The 19,763-nt window shown below is 47.3% G+C and overlaps 1 protein-coding gene across 1 annotated transcript in view; it reads left to right on the forward strand.

The window, feature by feature from the left end:
- Positions 1-4,298: 4,298 nt before the first annotated feature.
- Slc12a7 (solute carrier family 12 member 7) overlaps positions 4,299-19,763 on the forward strand; it is a 74,035-nt gene continuing 58,570 nt past the window's right edge. Inside the window, exon 1 of the mRNA XM_028782702.1 lies at positions 4,299-4,375. Coding sequence (XP_028638535.1) covers positions 4,369-4,375 — 7 coding nt within the window. The 5' untranslated portion in view covers positions 4,299-4,368. The remainder of the gene's footprint in view (positions 4,376-19,763) is intronic.

The raw sequence follows: 19,763 nt of genomic DNA on the forward strand, positions 1-19,763 counted from the left end.
CAAAAGAGAATCACAACCAGGTCAGGAAGAACCTAAGTTGGAGGCCTGGGGATGGGATTGGCCCTGGGCTGACCTCCTAGTGCCGGTGCAGGTGCAGACCCTGCAGCAAAGCAGGGGACCTTGACTCCAGGGCATTCAAGATGACAACCATTCTGGTGTCTCCTGACCAACAGGAGAAACAAACACATGAAAACTTTCATGTCCAAGTGACATCCACCCTCTCCAACCTACTAGAGAACAAACACACAAGAATATTTGTGTTCAAGTAGATACATGGCCTTCCCTAACCTGATGGAGTAACAAACACATGAGCATATCTGTTGTCTAGTGTACCCCAGCCTGGATCAAAGCAGCCCCAGTTGCAGAGGAAGCAACTGGGTGAAGTTGGTAGTGCTGCTCACATGTAGAAATGGATCTGTAGGGATCCAGCTCTCTCTCTCTCTCTCTCTCTCTCTCTCTCTCTCTCTCTCTCTCTCTGTGTGTGTGTGTGTGTGTGTGTGTGTGTGTGATGCCAGTTACTGCGTGCATGTCAAAGTGGGGGACGGACAGTTTCTAAACCCACAAGGTGAAGTATACAGCTACAGAGCCAGAAGAATCTGTTAAATATTACGAATAGGTGGGACACTGGCAAATTATCTACCCGGTACCGGTAATGGGGTTAACTTCTGTAACTTGGCAACTAAAACACCCAAATAAACCAGTTCAAAAACTGGACAGAGGGGCTAGGAACATAGCTCAGCGACAAAGCATTGCCTAGAAAAGGCCCTGGGTTCTATTCTCAGCACCTCAGAATGAGCAAAAGGACTTGGTAGCTGGCAAATAAGCTCATGAAAAGATGCCTGACGGACTGGTCAGTAGAGAAATGCAGGTTGGGAACCATAGCTAAAGCTGAGGGTGTGGCTCACTGCTAGGACACTTGCCCCCTGACTCCTATCCCAGTACCAAAATACAACCCCAAACCAAACTAAAATAAAACAATCCAACCCTTAATAAAAAATTACCTTATACTCCTGATGGCTTGTTTTTAAAACATTGAAAATATCAAGTATTTTCAAGGCGATGGAGAAATGGGAACACCGTGCTTTGCTGATAGATGTCAAATAGTAAAACCCTAGGAGAAGACAGTATAGAGTTCCTCAAGGATTTAAAGATAGATTTGGGGCTTATCACGATGGCTCAGAGGGAAAGGTACCTGCCACTAGACCTGGCAACGTGAGTTCAATCCCTGGGACCCCGTATGGTGAGAGGAGAGAGCTGACTCCCATACACCATTGTCCTCTGACCATGCAAGTGTCATGGTGCCTGTTCTTCCCGTTTTCCTGACACACATACCACAGATGAATGGGATACAAATTTTAACTTAGTTATGTGATAACTAAATTAACAACAGTCGCATCCCCAGGGGTCCTGGAATGTGGTGATACAGACAGATCTCCATACACTCAGTCCACAGCAGTGTTGTTCATAGCAGCAAAGGTGAAACAGCCTAGTGTCTCTCAGAGGGAGAGTTGGGAGCCACAGTGAGGTAGCAATGGTGTGAAATGAAGTCACGGAGGATGTTGTCTAGGTAGACTTTCTGCTCTAGGCCCCAGCTGTTGAAACCAGACCAACATGGAAACCACTTTTGTCAAATTCCATATCATCACATGGACTCTTACAGGAAGAGGCAAGTAGCCAGCCTGGCACTCAGGCTAGTAAAGGAGTCTTTACTACTTTAACCCTTTAAAAAGAGGTAACCTTAGCTAACCGTTAGTCAGGTGTTTCCTGTGGTTCTATTTCCTGTTCCCACTTACAAAACTCACCAGCCAAGATTGGTAACTCAAAATAGCTTGGTTCATTAGAATTTTGCTTTTTGATAATGGAATGTCACCCAGCCTTTAGAAAAGGACAGAGGTGGACTGGAGAGCAGTCTGCCTAGTGACAGAAAAGGACATGTCTGTATAGACCTGCTTCAATGAAGCTGTGGGACTGTCACATTATCAGAGACAGAAGGTGGTCCAGAGGTGGTGGTCGCTGTTTCTTAGTGTCATATAGAGTCTCAATTTTGAGATCTGGATTTTACCAGGTGGATGGATGCAGGTACACAGGTGCACAGCAGGGTCCACATGCTTAATGTTTCTAACTTCACTTAGAATGGGGGGTATAGTAAAGTTTATAAAATTTATACTTATTTTAAACAAATTTATTCATTTTTATTTAAGAGAGAGAGAGAGAGAGAGAGAGAGAGAGAGAGACTGTGTGTGTGTGTGTGTGTGTGTGAGTGTGTGTGTGAATGTGAATACCACATGTATACTGGTGATTTTGGAAGCCAGAAGAGAGTGTCAGATTCCTTGGAGCTGGTGTTACAGACGTTTGTGATTTGCAAACTGCCTGATGCAGGTGCTGGGAATTGAACTCAGGGTTTTTAGAAGAGCAGTATGTGTGTTTAACCACTGAGACATCTCTCCAGAATGAGCAGAAAATAACTTCTGATACACTAGATAGGATTACCAATACACCAAAGATAGCTTGCCTGACTGCCTTCGAACACAGGTTCATACACACACATGATATATCCACATCCCACCCTTGAATATTTTATCACACACACACACACACACACACACACACACACACACTCACACACAGTGTACACACACCCCAAACGAAGATAGAAAGAGGAAATAGAGGTCTGAGAAAACCACATCTTCCCTGTCCTCCCCTCCTGGAGGTGAGAGCACCTGATGCTAGCTCCTTTCAAGGAAGTAGGAGGGGCGTCAATCTGATTAAATCAATTTACACCAAGGCAGCTGTTCTCAGAGGAGCCCTTTATCATCTAAATTACTCTCAGCAAGGTGTTCTTTGAGCAGATATTTTTGTCTAAGGATCTTCCTGTTCCAAATTACATCCTATTACCTGTTACTGTGGTCCTGTCGGGGCCAAGGGTGGGAGGTGGGATATGGATATGTCATGTGTATTCATGTACACACCACACACACACACACAGACTGTGATTGCAGGCAGGCAGGCAGGCAAGCTATCTTTGGTGTATCGGAAATCCTATCCAGTGTATCAGAAGTTATTTTCTGCTCAGAAATCCTTTTATTTGCTTTGTGCTTTTTTTTCTAATTTTAAAGGCAAATCATTATATTTTAGCTTACAGTCCCATGTTTGTAATCTGTGCACTCAGGAGACTGAGGCAGAAGGATTTTTAAGAGTTTGTCATCACCTTCAGCTGCATAGTGAGTTTCAGGATGACACACTGTCCATTATTGGCCATAGAATGAGACACTGTCTATTATAAACAATATAGACAAAACAACAAATTGTAAACCCAAACAAACAGAATTTAAGAAAGCACATAGCTGGGGCATAGTGGTATACACCTGTAATCTCATTACCCAGGAGGTAGAGGTTAGTAAGCTCAAGCCTGGTTTATAGAGTGAAACTGTCTCAAACAAACCACAAAAGGAAGTATGACTGCTGATACTGGAAGTGTAACCACTCTTCCTTGTGACCCCTAGAAAGGCCCAGCCTCAGTTTCCCTCTCTCTAAACTGCCATGACTCAGAATTCTCAGGTACTAAAGCAGATGAAGCCAGCTTTCCATGCAAGCCCTAAAGTGATGGGGCCAACTCCGTGTCCCCAGCAGTCTGTCAAGTGGCTTATGGCCTTGTGTCCAGGCAACAGTGTGGGCTGTATGGGATGGGGCCTGGTACTGTAAAGTGGTGAGCCTTCTGCCTTGGGCTCCAGCTTCAACCTGAGAGGAGACAGGAGTTTCAAGTAAGCTGATCTCCACAGGTATTCCTAACCAGTCATACCTATGTGCTCTGTATTGTGCAGTCAATGTTGTGATGTGATGAAATTGGCATTCAGCAGGCTATGAACAGGACATTTGGGTGCTGGCTGTTTTCTCCTTGGTTGCTTTGCATACATCACTCTCTCCTCTGAGATCATTGGAAGCAATGATCTGCAAGCAAGAACCAGATGATGAGTGTACACTCAGTAAGCCACACAGTGACATTATGTGTCTGCTCCTTCAGACAGACAAACAGACAGACCCCTTGCAAAGCAGATGCCCACGGGGACAGCTTTTGCATCTCATTTTCATTCTGGTGTGTCAGTTCCTGCAATGTGAGGATCACTCAAAGCTTGTGCTGATGAACAGTGGTGGATGAGGAAGGCTTGTATGCTCAGAATTTTGTCTATGGGATGTTTGCCGAGCAGCTCTCTTCACCGAAGTCACTCACTTCTGTGTCAGGGGCCTCAGTGGTGACTGGCTGTAGACTCAGGTACTCGACACTCCCTGGTGGATGCTGGTGTTTTGAGATGCCTTTCTAGAAATTCTACATTTGAGTTCTTTCCTGGCTCTGGGCTTCAGGTTGAGAACATGTTAGGTAAGCCTACACAAGCCAGGGTATAGGGCCTCCTTGCCTTGTGGAGAGGTGGGGCGAGCGAAAAAACAGCCAAGGAAGACCTTTTGAACTGAGATTTTGCTAGTGATAAGGCCCTACTGTACTCGGTTTGCTTGATAGACTGAGGGAAATCTGTGGTGTGCTGAGATCAAGCAGTGACAGGCACCCAAAGGTGAATGCAGGGTTATCTAGGGGTGCCATACCACCTGGAGCTCAGGAGCCAACAAAGAGCCCTGGGTGTGGAAACAAGACGGTTAAGTTAGGGGATCCCTCAGAAAAATGAATATAAATGATACATCCTGTTATGGACTGATGTGTAGGTTAAAGCCCTTGCCTCCAAGTGAATGTCCAGGAGAGAGCCTCTAAGGAGAAAATCAGAGCTAAAGGAAGTAAGGAGGCCCTGCTGTAGCCGGTGGCGCACGCCTTTAATCCCAGCACTTGGGAGGCAGAGGCAGGCGGATTTCTGAATTCAAGAGTTCGAGGCTAGCCTGGTCTACAGAGTGAGTTCCAGGACAGCCAGGGCTACACAGAGAAACCCTGTCTCGAAAAACCAAACCAAACCAAAAAAAAAAAAGGAGGCCCTGCTGTGATAGGACTGTGTTCTTACCAGAAGAGGGCGTCCAGGGACTCTCTTGGGGAATAAGTGAGGACACAGAGTATTAGGGCCATCAGGAAACTCAGGGGCACCAGCCCTTCTCAGCTTCTCTGGGAAATGCCTCATGGCTCTTGTACCCATGCCCCCACTTAGCATGTCTTCCCATTATAGTCCACTAGGAGGTCGCTGTAAGCCTGCATGGTCAGCACCCTAATTGTCTCTTCCAGGCCAGGTGTTTGTAAGTTGCTTACCAGAGAGTCCCCAGAAGCCACCTCTGTCAGGCTCTACTGCACCCCCTCTGCTGGCCACCTGTGCCCTCCCTGGGGCCCTACGCTCCTCTGATGCTTCCATCTCGTTGCTTGGCAACTACAGCTTTCTTGTCCCTCTGGGCTAGACAGCTCAGGACTGGGACAGCCCATGTTCCTGGGCAAACCAATGCCTCTGGTAGTGCTGGGCCTTCATCTCTCTGTTTACAGAACAATGTTCCCTAAAGGGGCTCAGGGGGAAAGCAGAGTAAATTGAGCAGGAAGTACCAGCTGCTTGAAGTTAAAACACTGCCCACTACCTCCTGCAGTTCACCTGTGTCCATCGGACCTGGGGGTAAGTGGGGATCAGGACACAGATGCTCCTGGTGTGCAGGAACTTAACCAATGAAGAACCTTGGAGACCTGATGTCCTCCTTTACCTGGATAAGTTAGCTAAGGGCTGGACCTGCACTGGTATGGGATGGGGCAGGGGTTGCGAGTCCTGTGGGCTTGGGTCTCCTCCAGCTTCAGGCACTAGAGATACCTGTGTCTTCCTAGGAACAGGTCCTTATCACACTGGCTTGAAGGCAGGCATGCCCAGGACATGTTCTTTATACCTGTCCAACCCAGCACAACTCTGCAGCTCCCAGTACTTGTGAATGCAGCCTGGGCTGTGGGATGCTGATCCCCAGCCACCTGCCACTAAACATAGCATTTTACAAGTGGCTCCAGAGAATAGGATGGCCCCTGTGGGAGACTCTAACAGATACAGAGGTAATGTGGCTCCCTGGTCAACATGTGCTGGGCATTCTGGGTAATAGCCGAGCTCAGCTGGTATAGCCTCAGCTCCTTGCCTCCTGTGTGCCGTGGTTTGAGGATGCTCTGGATGCGGGTGCAGGCAGGACATATGCCAAACATTCTGGCATATTCTGTGACCACAAAAGGTATTCTTGGACCAGTAGGGTCCCCAACAGGTCTCAGTCACAATGACTCATTTTCTGAAACACCTGGAAGGAGACAGGGTGTAGAAGTGGAGTATAGACAGCCCTCCACTGGGTCAAGCAAGGTTCCTTCCTCCCCACTCATAGGACATACAACTGAGTCTACTTCTGACAAGTATCACTAAAGGTCATTCTGACCCCTTTCCTTAGGCATACATGTTTTTGGGACCATTGGCCAGCCAGTTGTTGAGGGGACACTGTGAGGCACTGTTACTACAGTGTGGTTCCATTTTCAGAGGAAACAAGTCTTACTATATAGAATTACCAAGTCCCACGTAGTAAAGGCTATCTATCTCTTCACAGTCCTGGTCTCTGCCAGCTATGCCTTTGTGAGGACATACTGAGCCACATTGACTGGGAGTGTTCCATGTCCCTTGGGAACTGCCTTTCCATTCAGGCGTGGTGTGGCCATTGTGTCACTAGCCAGAATCCCTCTTCAGGAAGCCTTTCCAAGCACCAGCAAAGGCCAAGGGATGCTATCTCCAGAGGTGGGGGTAGCCTGGATGATAGGACCAGAGAGGCTCCCACAGGGGACCTGCAGCTGCTCTAGGTCTCCTCATATTTGGCGAGACCCTGAGCCAGTGGACTGGCTGCAACTCTAGTGGTCAGAACTACGAGAGGGTCACCTGTATATGAAGTCATGGAGTTGTGCTTGTAGAAGCCCCCGTGTTATCAGGGTAAAGGTCCAGGCTGCCGGCGGCTGCTCAAATACCACGTCCTGGGGGAGCTGAGCATTGGTAAGAAGGAGTCAGATTTTAGGAAGGGTGGCAGCCCTGAGAAGGCAGTAGCTTCCTTAAGTCTTGGGCAACTCAGAGCCACAAAAGGCTTTCTGGGAGGGAAGGAGTCCTAGGGAAACAATACGAAAGGAAGTTATTGCTGCTGAGCAGTCGTCAAGGTGTGTCTGATTCTTCTGCTCAGGAATGAATGCACACTGGACTTAGACCTCCTGGGGACAGATCCTGACTTTCTCTTTCTAGACCAATCCCTTCAAGAACTGAATATAAAACGGGGCTGGGGCGGGGGGGGGGGGGGCTTACTAAGGTCGTTAGAGGTCCTGGGATCTGAATCTAAAGAAAGCTAATGTGCTTCGAATGATCCGGGACATAAAAGGCTAAGAGAGGCACAACAGACTTGTAGCAAGTTGCCAGGGACAACCCTCAGAGTTGTTTGTCTTGCATCAGGGCGGCCCATGTTGTAGGGAGGTACCTGTCTGGGACATGTTTCTAGGGTGTTCCTGTTCTGGGGGGGGGATTTGCATATCTGTTGCCCCTGCCTCATAGGGCCATCTTAGCACCCCTTTCAGTTCTTCTGTCACTTCTTGCTCCCTCATATATGACTGCTTTGCATGCCCTGCTCAAGCTGAACAATACATCTTGTCTCCAGGGAGACTGAACATGTAAGCCCTGGCCCACTGAGGTGGTGCCCTTATTCTTTCGGATGTCATGGGGACTCTATAGGAGACATTCCCAGGAGGGATAAGCATGGTATCCTAGCACAAGTGGACAGCAGTGTGGAATGGAGAGGATTAACTCATGGAGCCCCCAAGTGTGGGCCTAAGTCAGAAATTCAGTGACCAGGGCAGGGCAGCCAAGCGGGTACTCAGTGGACAAGCCATCTGCTCAGAAGGGAATAGAGGTAGGCACCCAGGTGTGTCATTATTCCCATTGGTCCACCAAAGCCTCTCTGTTCTGCCTCATGGGGCACCTACTCTGTGACCTTACCTCATATATCATCAACATCTGCAAATCCAGATTTCTTGAGGTGACAGAAGCCCTCAATGGAACTGTGGAGGATGAAATGTCCCTGCCTGAACTCTATATTGAGCTAACGTTAGCATCCTGCACTCTGTTCATGTTTGGTAAGAGCTTAACTCGGAAGATCAACTGTGGTTTTAAACATCCTGATTTCACGATGGTAACATCAGGTTCTGTACTGCAACAGGAACACAGAGCTGCAAAGGACTTGAGGTCTGGCCAGTAAACCAGAGGGGACACAGCCCAGCAAAAATGCAGACGGGATATAGACAGCAAGTCTAGCCTTGTCTTTGGCGGGGGCAGGAGGATTTTTTTTTTAAGATTTATTTATTTTATATGTTTTCTGACACACCAGAAGAGGGCATCAGATCCCATTATAGACAGTTGTGAGCCATCATGTGGTTGCTGGGAATTGAACTCAGGACCTCTGGAAGAGCAGTCAGTGCTCATAACCATCTCTCTAGCCCCTCCTAGCCTTATCTTAGCAGAGAGGAGCCCATGTCAGCCTCTCCATTCATATATTGTTCCTAACCCTAAAGCTTCAGTCTTAAGAGGTGGGACCCACAGTGGGGTTGTGGGAAGGAAAGGTGTCTTAGTAAAGCACGGTAGCATCCAGGCAGACATGGTGCTGAGAGTTCTACATCTTAATCAGAAGGAAGCCAGGAGAAGACTGTCTCTTCTGCAGACAGCAAGGAGGAGGGTCCCTTCTGCACTGGGTGGAGCTTGAGCATAGGACCTCAAAGCCCATCTCCAGTGACACACATCCTCCAACAAGGCCACACCTACTCCAGCATTGCCACATCTCCTAATAGTGCCACTCTCTGGGCCAAGCATATTCAAATCACCACAGGGGATCAGCCAGGAGAATCTATCTGGCTGTTGGGCCTTCCCCAAGATGAGTGACAAATTTAAACAATGGCTTCTGTGAGCCAGGAGGCTGGCCATCAGCAGACACTTTGATCTTGACCTTCCAGGACTGTAAGGAATGTGTGCCTTTTATGAGTTATACACTCTAGGGTGTCTTGCAGCTTAATGAGGCTAAGACACAAGGCCATATGCTGTGTTCTTCTCTTGGAAGTTTACTTGAAGACTATGATGGCTATTTTTGGTTGTCAATTTGGCTACGTTTGGAACTAAAACTCAAGCAGTGAGTAAAACTGTAAGGGACTTTTCTTAATTAAATTATTCGAAGTGGGAAGGTCCACCTTAAATCTAGGCCCCACCTTTTGGTAGCAGCCTGTATAAAGGATGTGGAAGAAGGATGCGCTCCCTCTTTGCCTGTTTGCCCTCGCTCTTTAAAGTTCATTCTTTCTTTGGAATTAGAGCCTACTTCTTTGGGATTCCAGCATATATGGAAGACCATTTGAGATGATATCCAGCCTTGTGGACTGAACTACTGGATTCTAGGACTTTCTATGGGTAGACAGCCAATATTGGACTAGCTGGACCACAGCCTGTAAGCTACTCTGGTATGGATTTACCATATATATCATATATCATATGATATATGATAAATCTACTTATATACACACACACAACAACAACACACACAAAGCTTTGACTAATACAAAGACAGGATGTTTGCATTTAGTTCAGTGTGCAGCTTTACTCTATGCAGGCTGATGGGACAGACCCTTCTTATCTGGGCAGGATCTGTTTTGATGGAGTAGCTAATGCTGATGAGCCCTCTGGGGAGCAATTCCTGGTCGGGGGTGTAGGGGTCACTTGGCTGGAAAGGGACTCCTTGGCTAGCAGGTTTCCTATATGTTCATGTATCCTGTGTGTAATGGTCTCTAGGAAGGATCCCCATGTTCCTACAGCCTCTTGTCCTTGGGAGACAGAACCACCTTCTAGTGAGGACTCCTCCCTTAGCCACTGGGACCAGAGGGACTGCTAAGGAAGAAGGTCACCAGGTGGGGGCCACAGGTATCTGTGGGGCATAGACCTTGGGCAAGGACAGCTGTGGGCTATGCAAGTGTGCCTGAAGCTCAGAGTTGCCCAAGTCCCACGGGGGCCTCATCCTGCCGTTTGTTGCTTTGCAGATCCTAAAGAGAAGTTCCTTCCTGAGGATCTGGCTCTCCTGGGTTTTCCTGGAGTTCTTGCAGGATCTCCTTGCACCTGGGAAAGCCAGAGCCCCTCCTCCACCTTCCATCAGCCCTAACCAAGCAGAAGAGGAAGAAGCAAAGCAGCAGCTCCTTCCTCTCAGTCTGTGGCTCTGCCCAGCAGGTGTCCTTAGAGCTCAGAAGCTGCTACCCAGGTGCTGAGGCAGGAAGTTGGAGGGGGATCTTCCAGGTAGGGTTCCATGAGTCACAGGCACAAGCAAATGCCCTGGAGATACTGGAAGGTTCTGGTCTGCCACCTCAATTGAAGAACCCGAAAGTTACTCATAGGTGAACACTCAGGTCAACCAGAAAAAAACAGTTTTAGGATTTGTTTGTTTGTGGCAAGGTCTCACATAGCCTAGGCTGGTTTTTAATTCATTAGATTGGTGAGGCTGACCTTGAACCCCTGATCCTCCATCTCCAAAGTTAAGGTTGGTGGAGTGCACTACCACACCCAGTGCCAGTGTGAGTTCTGACCCACATCTAGAAATAAAGCCAAGTTGGTAACATCCAGACTCGAGTGGCAGTTTACACTCTCTGGCTTAAGGGGGAAATTCAGAATGAGCCTCTGTTTTCTGCGTGCTTTGTTCCTGACCCCAAACCCACAGCTTTATGGCCAGGCATAGGTTGATGGCTTCAGGTTTGGGGACAATGGCAGAGCTGAGCTGCCTCTGACAACAACAGGAATGGTTAATCACTAGTTTCTAGCAGCGGATAATGTAGAACCTGGAGAGCCAGGCTTCTGAATGTAATCTCAGCCTGAGTCTTTTATTTCCTTCCTGTTTAATCATGTCCAGAAATTATATCCAGCAGAGTGGAGCTGCAACCTCCTTCCTGAAACGGTGGGTGGTTCCTGAGAGTTCTTGGGTTTATTTGTGTGACTGAAGCCCTGCCTAGAGCTGCCAGTCATTCTGGGCAGAGGTTGGCTGCTGCCAGCCAGGCACCTGGCCCACGCTTTCCCATCTTCTAGGGATTGCACGAGGATGAAAAGGACGAGAATGTGTCCTTCTATTAGGGAAGCACTGAAAGTATCTCTGGTCAACCTGAGGCTGGAGTCGGGGCATATTTCTTGTAGTCTCGTGTACCATGAGCCCTTTGTTGGAGATCCATGACTCTTTGTCCCAGAAGGAGGGGGTGAAGTATCACTAATGCATCCTAGGCTTCTCTCAGAAGTGAGGCGGCACTTTCTGCCACCCAGGCTGGCCCATGAGGATGGATGAAGGAGCCAGCATCAATAGAAGTTGTTAGAATTTTGTCTAGGCTCCGCCCCACAGTTACCTGGCAACAGCCAGGTGTGCCTGACTCACAAAAAGGGGCTGCTTGCCCTCTCCTCTCTCTCTTGCCTTCTTGTTTCTGCTCTGTCCTCTCATCCTGTTCCCTCTCTCTCCACATGCTCATGGCTGGCCTCCCCCCCCCCCCCTTTCTCTCTCTCTTTGTCTCTCTGCCTTTCTCTGTCTCTACTACTCTCTCAACTCCCCTCCCCATGCCCTGAATAAACTCTATTCTATACTATACTGTTGTATGTGGCTGGTCCCTCAATGGAAAGGAATGCTTTAGCATGGACCCGCAGAGGTACCCCCTTCCCCCACACCTGACTGCACATTCACCAAACATATTCCTTCTTTCTTTATCTTTTTATAAAACACAACAGTTGTGGGCTGGAGAGATGGCTCAGCGGTTAAGAGCACTGACTGCTCTCCCAGAGGTCCTGAGTTCAATTCCCAGCAACCATATTGTGGTTTACAACCATCTGTAGTGGGATCCGATGCCCTCTTCTGGAGTGTCTGAAGATAGCAACAGTGTACTCATATACATTAAATGAATAAATAAATCTTAAACACACACAAGAGTTGTGACTATGGGAGGCACATTGGGGAAGGACATAACCGTGCTCCAGGAACAGCAAGCTCTGGGTGCCAGTCGTTCTCAGGACTTGCAAGGGTGCCGTCTTCACAGAAAAGTACCATGTGTGCTCATCAGGTTTGTAATCTCTACATCCTACCGAAGCTGTGCAGGAGTGGCAGGGGTGTGCTGGCTGTGTGGAGAGTAAAGCAGAACCAGAGCTGGATATGGGACTTAGCCATGCCATAGAGAAAGAGAAGGCATGGCAGATCAAGCCACAAAGCACTACAAGGATGGGACAGCAGCCAGAGTGACTCCGAGGCTCCCTTGAGTGTCTGTGCTAGCATGTTTGCAGTTGTGCCCAGTCTAGAACAAGCCCAAGGGGAGGAAGCAAGGCAGTGCTCTTAATGCATCTGAATCTGGTACTGTGGGGAAGAACCTAGGTTACCACAAGTAGATTTTAGTCTGTGCCCTCTTCCTAGGGTCATTTTATGAGGCATTCTTATGTAACATTTAAATAAAGATCAGGTCTAAGTGTACAGTTCTGTAAGAGTTGTAGAACTTAGTTTCAGCAGGACTCCTCTGGACCACAGCTCAGCCTGTTTTCCCCAAAAACTCTAGTTATGGAAGATGTCCACCTCAGGCTATCTCTGATAGGTACTTGAGGAGCACATACCGCTCACACATGTTGGCACATTTATACACAGTCTGCATACTTCACAGACACTAGCCAGTGGTCACACAGATGTGCCAGTGGTCACACAGATGTGCCACACCTCACTGGAGTTCTCAGCCTGTCAGATTCTTGATAGTCAATGCAGTTCTTAATTTTTAAAGATTAGTTTTAAGGACTAATGTTTTTAAAGAATTAACTGGATGTACTGAGTGAAGGGCCTCTAGCTAGCCTGAGCATGGCAAACAAAACTCTGGCAGGCCTTGCACTTCTCCCTGATTACCTCTGCCTTGCTAAAGAAAACCCATTAGATTACATTCCTAAAGCTAGCCAGCAAGGTCTATTCCTTGCCCACTTCCGCCTCCTGAGGCTGACTACCAAGGTTCAGGAATCAAAGTGAAGTCCAGCAACAAAAAGCCCCTTTTGGGTCATCTATTTAACATGCCCAGTTAAAATTAAACACTTCATCTTAACAGGGGGCTTTCTATTTTATATTTATAAACTGCCACTTGCCAATGGGTCACTTCTGTCACCTCTCTACCAAAGGCAGTCCTTTGTCCCCCCTCCAGGACAAATACCCCTTCCCCTCTCCCTTGTTCTTCTGTCTCCTGTGTTTGTCTCTTATTCCCTGCCCTCTTTCTCTCTGGGGCAATTAAATCTCCTTTGTGCTGAGAACGTGGTCTTGGGGGCTCCTGGGCCTATACCACCCCTTCAGAAAGTGTGGTAGTGTTGTTACTGGAGTAAGGAGAGTTGGAGCCTGGACCTTGGCTGTTCTAACATTCCAGGCTCAGTCTCCTGTCCTCAACAGGCCAATTACACGAACAGGGAATAGCGAGAAGCAGGAAAAGATTTATCTGGTATGGTCACACTTGGAAGAGGAACAAAGAGATGCAGTGGTTCTCCTGACCCATTCTCTCTCCTCTCTGAGGAACTGAGGAGAGGTTTAGGTTTAACTAGAAGCCAAGATATCTTTGTGACTAAGAGTCCTGTTCTGAGGGTTGTTCTACCTATCTCATTGTCTGAGCTCCAGTCTGCCCTGCAAGGTGACGGTCTGCTGAGTTGTCACAAGTGTTTGACATCTCTTTCCTGGAAATAAGCTTTCCTTCTGTGTAGCACTAGGCTTCATTCAGCCTTTTCCGTCCCCCCCAGCATGAGATTCCTGAGAAAAATTCCAACTTCTTCAGGGTCCAGAGTTTCAGTAGTTTGATAGCCACAGGGAGGGGCACAAATATCTTAAATATCTTTATTTCTGCCAGGATGCTAAATGTTGTTCCTGGATTCATCTCCACTCAAAAGTCAATATTCAAGAAATGTGAGCTGGAAGGAAAATCGGATTTATTCAAGGTCTGGGCCCTAGAATAAGAATGAGGGCCTCTCATTCTCAATGTACCCTCTGCCTGAGGGTACTTGGGGATTTTATAGAGTGGGAAGGAAGGACACAGGACAATAGTCTGGAAGGCTGTGTGCTGAATAGAGTCTTTGTCATCTCTTGTGGGTTCTTCTGTGTCTCCCTTCAGAATCTTCAGATTGTTTTTTTTCCATGAGGCATGGAATGAGTGCCCACCTTATACCACAACATCACCTCATCTCAACTAAACATTTGCAAAGATGCAGGTTCCCGTCACGGTCTGTCCCTCTGGGATTCACTGATGTTGCCCCTGATTTCTGTGCTAGAACCCACTGTGGTTGTGTAGCCCAGTGAAGTGAGAGCTGCTATGTGGAGTAGCAACACCCCTGGGATTGGGTTTCTACACGGCTCTCTGGAAACACAGTGTAAACCCCCTGGATTGTCTTTGTAATCACTGCTAGATCCACAAGGAGGAAACTCCCCCATCCCCACCCTGGGGGAAAAGATCGTGTTTGATTTCAGTCGGGAATCCTTCAAGACATCAGGTCCTTGGGATGCGTTGCTTAAACCATCAAGGCCTTAACCATTTTCTTGTGGTCTTTCTGTGGCCGACTTTCTGCTCGTTCTTTGTGAACAAAGGTCATATTCTCTTTTGTTCTCACGGGTGAGAAGCCTCAGTGGAAGGGGATATCATGGTGGAGTGAGAGGCGTACTTGTGCCAGCTTGTGCTGTCTTGTCTTAATTTTAATCTCTGATTTTTTTTTCCTGCCCAGTGGGGTTTTTTTTTTTTTTTTAAAATCAGTTACCAAGTCCAGTGAAATCTCTAGCTCCTCACAGCAAATTATCCATTATTTATTCTTTTGGGTCTACAGCCCCTACAGTGAATGCCAGGGGTGTTTTCTTTTGTTTCCTTTAGGACTGAACAAGCAGTATTTGTTTGTTGCAATACTAGGGATTGGATCTAAGCATGTGCTAGGAAATTGTTCTACAACCGAACCATATTCCTCTCACAGAAGAGGGATTTTTAAAAGGAAGAATCACATTCTTAGTATGTGGCCCTAGGTTTTGTTGAAACAGCTGCCCATGACTTGCTTAGGAAGCTTGTAATTAAGGCTATTTGCACCTGAGACCTCTGTGCTCTTACCTCGAAGGCATCTCTGTTCCACACAGCTGCCATGTCTAGGCAGTAGCTTAGATTGACCTTCATGGCTGGCCCCCATCTCATGGTCTGCATTTCTGAACTTTCTCAGGGCCGGGTCTGTGGTTTCATGGGTCTGGAGATGTCGATTCTGCAGTTATCTTCGAGACTTTTGCCGAATGGTCATGTAGGTAGCAGATATCTCAGCCTCCTGGACCGACCCTTCCTTTGACCACCAAAGTTAAGAATTCTGCTATGGTCAGAGATGAGGTTAAAATTATTTTTGCTTTTGTTCTTTTTAAAATTAAGTTTACTTACCTGATAACCTAGAACACAAAGTTAGAGAGGGGGAGAGAGAGAGAAAGAGAGATTGATTTTTTTTTTTTCGAGACAGGGTTTCTCTGTATAGTCCTGGCTGTCCTGGAACTCACTCTGTAGACCAGGCTGGCCTCAAACTCAGAAATCCGCCTGCCTCTGCCTCCCAAGTGCTGGGATTAAAGGCGTGCGACACCACGAGATTGATTTTTTTTTCTAGTCAGGGTGAGCATATCTATCTCCTCAAACATACACCACACCTACGGTAAAACATTCATAATCATAACACTGTAGGGTGCAATAGAACTACATGTACCCGTTAGCTGAACTAACCGCTACTTGGTGATCTCTCTCCCCCTCCCTCTCCCCTTCCCTCCCAACTAAGTATTGAATTCAGAGCCTTATTCGTGTATATAAGCAACTGCTCTGTGTACCTCAGCTCTGACCCTGCCTCTAAAGTGTTTTTTTTTTTTCATTTTTTTCTTTTTTCTTTTTTTTTTCTTTTTTGTCTCTGAACTTGGCCATATCCTGGTGTTGCACATCTACGGACTGTGTGCAGTTTGTCTTGTAGAAAGGATCGAGGTTGCCGTCGGGGGAGGCTGACCTGGTATAGTGAGTTTAGAGTTGTGAGGGCCATGTGATGTTGCTGTACTTCAATAGCAATCAAAGCTCATTCTCGGAATGTATTTTTAACTCGTGCCCCGAGGAAATAGAAATTAATGACTTGCATTATTTACACAAAGAAGTTCACTCTTGATGGCAGCAATTTTTAACATTATGTTTGTCTGGCTCTGTCATGGGACATAAGTCAAATATTTAAGGTTTGAACAAGGTGATTAAGCCAAGAGAGTTATCTAAGTCAGCAACTGTTAGACAAACATATTTCTCCTTCTCTCTTCTTTTAATGAAATAGAAGAAGAGAACTGGGAGAGTGGGGGGACGCAGATTTTAAAGGTCTTTAAAGCAAAATTCAAGCTTTAAAACGTGTGAGGATGAAAATGGAGTCAGTTTGGTAAGAATTTGCTGCCCTTAGCAATGCAGGTCCTCAGGCACACACAGAAATGCTCAGAGGATGAGTGTTCCTCAGCCTATTGGGAAGGGTCCACCCACAGTGCTTCAGTCTCCAACTGCCCTGTGGTCTGGCTGAGCAGTTGGCCCTTAGGGTATAAAAGGTGGGTAGAAGTTTTTTTTTTTTTTTTTTAAAGATTTATTTTTTGCATTTAATGTGTATGAGTATGCTGTTGCTGTCTTCAGACACACCAGAAGAGGGCATTGGATCCCACTACAGATGATTGTGAGCCACCATGTGGTTGCTGGGAATTGAACTCAGGACCTCTGGAAGAGCAGTCAGTGTTCTTAACCGCTGAGCCATCTCTCCAGCCAGCTAGAAGGTTGCACTCATTCATCTGGAAATCCTTCTGGGAACTCTCTGGGTTTTTGAGGAGCTGGTATTATTTCCCAGCAGGGCTGCACTGCAGATGTTGAGCCCCAGGGTTCAGGGGCCATGGGTTGGTATTCATGGCCCCTCCAGTGAGCTGAGGGACCTGCAGTAGTTTCTGCTCTGCTTGCTGAAGTGCCTTCCGGTGGGTGGGTGCAGCAACATCCCCAGGGTCTGTAAGACTTTCATCTCTACTTGCCTGCAACCAAAGAATGACCTTTGGCACAGTCCTGTGTCACCTTGCTGATGCTAGTTTAATAATAGGACAGAGATCATGGTGGGAGGTAGCCTGCTTATCTCTGGGCAGTGGCCTCTGGTTACTAAAGAACAGTTCAGTATTCAGTCTGGCCAGTGCTGCACGTGTTAGAATATGCTTGGTTTAGGCAGGGCAGGAAGTCAACCCTTAGCCACAGCAGACAGACCCCACTGTGCTCTGTCTTGCTTTTCCCAGATAGGTTGTATGTGAATGTGTGCTTCTCTACAAAAGCAGTGGTACCCCTTAACCACTTTCTTTCTGCTTCTACATATACCCCAGGAACTGTGCTGTTCATTCCATATAGGGGAAACGCCTAACAGGAAAAATTATTCACAATAGCTAAGAGGTGGAAAGAACTTGAGTGCCCGTCAGGTAAGCGAGACATGGTCCATCCCACGGTGGAATGTTACTGGCTCTGAAAAGGAAGGACACTCTGACACAAGCCGTACCATGGATAAGCCTCCAGGACATTGTGCTTAGTGAATCGAGCCAGTTACGAAAGGACAGATGTGTGACCCCAGTCTCGTGATGTCTCTAGAGTCACTGTGTTCATAGATGAGGAAGAATGGCGGGGTCAGGGGCTGGGGAGCTGCAGTTTCTTGGGGACGGAGCTGCAGTTTGAGAAGAGAAGGTGCTGGTATTGATGACGCTGTATAGCTGTGGGAAGCATTTTAGGCCAAAGCATGATGCTAACATTTATTCTGTTTGTATCTTTTTCTTTGCAATTAAACAGAATAAATTATTTTAAAAAACAAAAAGCTGTATGTGGTGGTGCATGCCTATAATCCCAGCACTTGGGAGTTAGAAGAAGAGGTTGAAGTAACTTCAGAGGTCTGTCTGGTCTACATATTGAGTGGCAGGCCAATGAGGGCTATTCATGGAGATTCTATCTGTTTCAAAATAAGCAAGCAAGCAAGCAAGCAAAGAAGCAAGCAAATACCACCCCACCCTTTGCCCCAGAAAGCCAACCCTCCCAAACCATGAAAAAGCAGCCAAATGACTAGGTTAATTTTTTTATTCATTAGCATATATGAGCAGTATTGGGGCAGGGATATTTCATGGCATGCACGTAGAAGTCAGAGGGCAACTTTGTGGACTTTATTCTCTCCTACCTTTGCTTGGATTGGAGGACCAAACTCGGGTTTGAGTGGCAAGTGCCTTTGCCAACCAACTGAGCAATCCTGCCAACTCTAAGTAGATGTTTTAACAATCACCCACAAGGTGCCAGCAACCTGTGGACAGTGACCTGTGGCTAGCTGTTATTAGTGTGACTTGTGACAGACAGCTCAGTGGCCACAGTTACTCTGCAAGGAGGGATTTTCAACTTGGATAGATATTAGCCATGATGCTGACACTGAGTGGGTCCATGAATCTCACCTCCAAAGTCTCCTTGACCTTGACCAGCCTACGAGGGGAGGGGCCTGGCTTGGTCAAAGGGGACAGCTTGTCCTGATTTTCAGTCAAACTGGAAGGAGATTGCATCAGTCGGTGGAGCTTGAATATGAGAAACACCGAGTCTAGAGCATCCGGGCGTCATGGGCCCTGTGTGGGAAGAGCTGGCTCTATCTCTGTAGCTTGGGACAGAACTGCTACTGTGTGCACAGCCACAGCTGTGATGCCATCTGGGAGCTGTGACTTAGGAGTGGACTGCAGGACTGAGGAGATTGGTATGGGACTCACCCTGACATTCAGAAGCCACACTTATCTTCTGGGCATCCCACCACCCACAAGTCACTGGATGCCAGACTGGACATCTACTCTGTGGCCAGGATGTGCATATAATGGCTTCTTCCCATCAGAACCTTCTCAGTTCCTAAGGGCTGCCCAGGCACGTCTCCCATGGGGCCTGGGCAGGGCACCGATGGGCAGAGGCTTCCTGGCCCTTCCATCCACTCGAGTCACCTAGAACTTCTTTCCTTGTCCTGACCCTGCCCTCCTTTTTGAAGTGACTTGGCCACCCTGGAACCCACAAAAAAGGCATTATGTCATTATTGTGCTTACAGATGTGTGTCTTCGTTTTCGAGGTTATTTTAGGCTATGTACAAAAAAAGGCTTAGACTGTGTATTAGTCAGGTTCTCTAGAGGATCAGAACAAATACATATAACACACACACACATGTACCACACACCGCAGGTTAATTAAAGAGCATCAAGTATACCTGGGATAAATTAAATATTAGACTTCTGACCTGCATAGAGAGAAAGCACTGGCCTTGAATTTGGGCCTCCTCCCTACCCAGTATGGTTGTTAAGGTTAAGGAGCTCTACAGCCACACTGGGGTTGATAGGGAAGATAAGACGAAGGCTCTTCCTGTCCTTGATGGAGGCTGGTCACCTTGGGGCCAGATCGTTGTCTGGTAATTCTGCTTCTAGAAATTCATGCCCTGGAGCCAGGCACCTTTGTCATGGACTGGGGACCAGACGAGTTCTTTTATACTTTGTCAGCTTTGTGATTTAACAAACATTTGCTGGCTTGCCCTGTTCTGTTGACAAAAGGATGTGTCAGAAACAACCCGGTTCTCTCCTTGCCAAGTAAGTGTAGAACTTGCAGACTAACAAGCAGTCACTTAGGCATGGTGGAGGGCACTGGGTTAGGTAGTTCTGAAATCTCTGTTACAACAAAAAGCACAGCTTTGGGTGCTGAGGTTGGAATAATAACCTGG

Source organism: Grammomys surdaster, unplaced genomic scaffold (assembly GCF_004785775.1).
Source record: "Grammomys surdaster isolate TR1022 unplaced genomic scaffold, NIH_TR_1.0 843, whole genome shotgun sequence".
NCBI lineage: Eukaryota > Metazoa > Chordata > Mammalia > Rodentia > Muridae > Grammomys > Grammomys surdaster.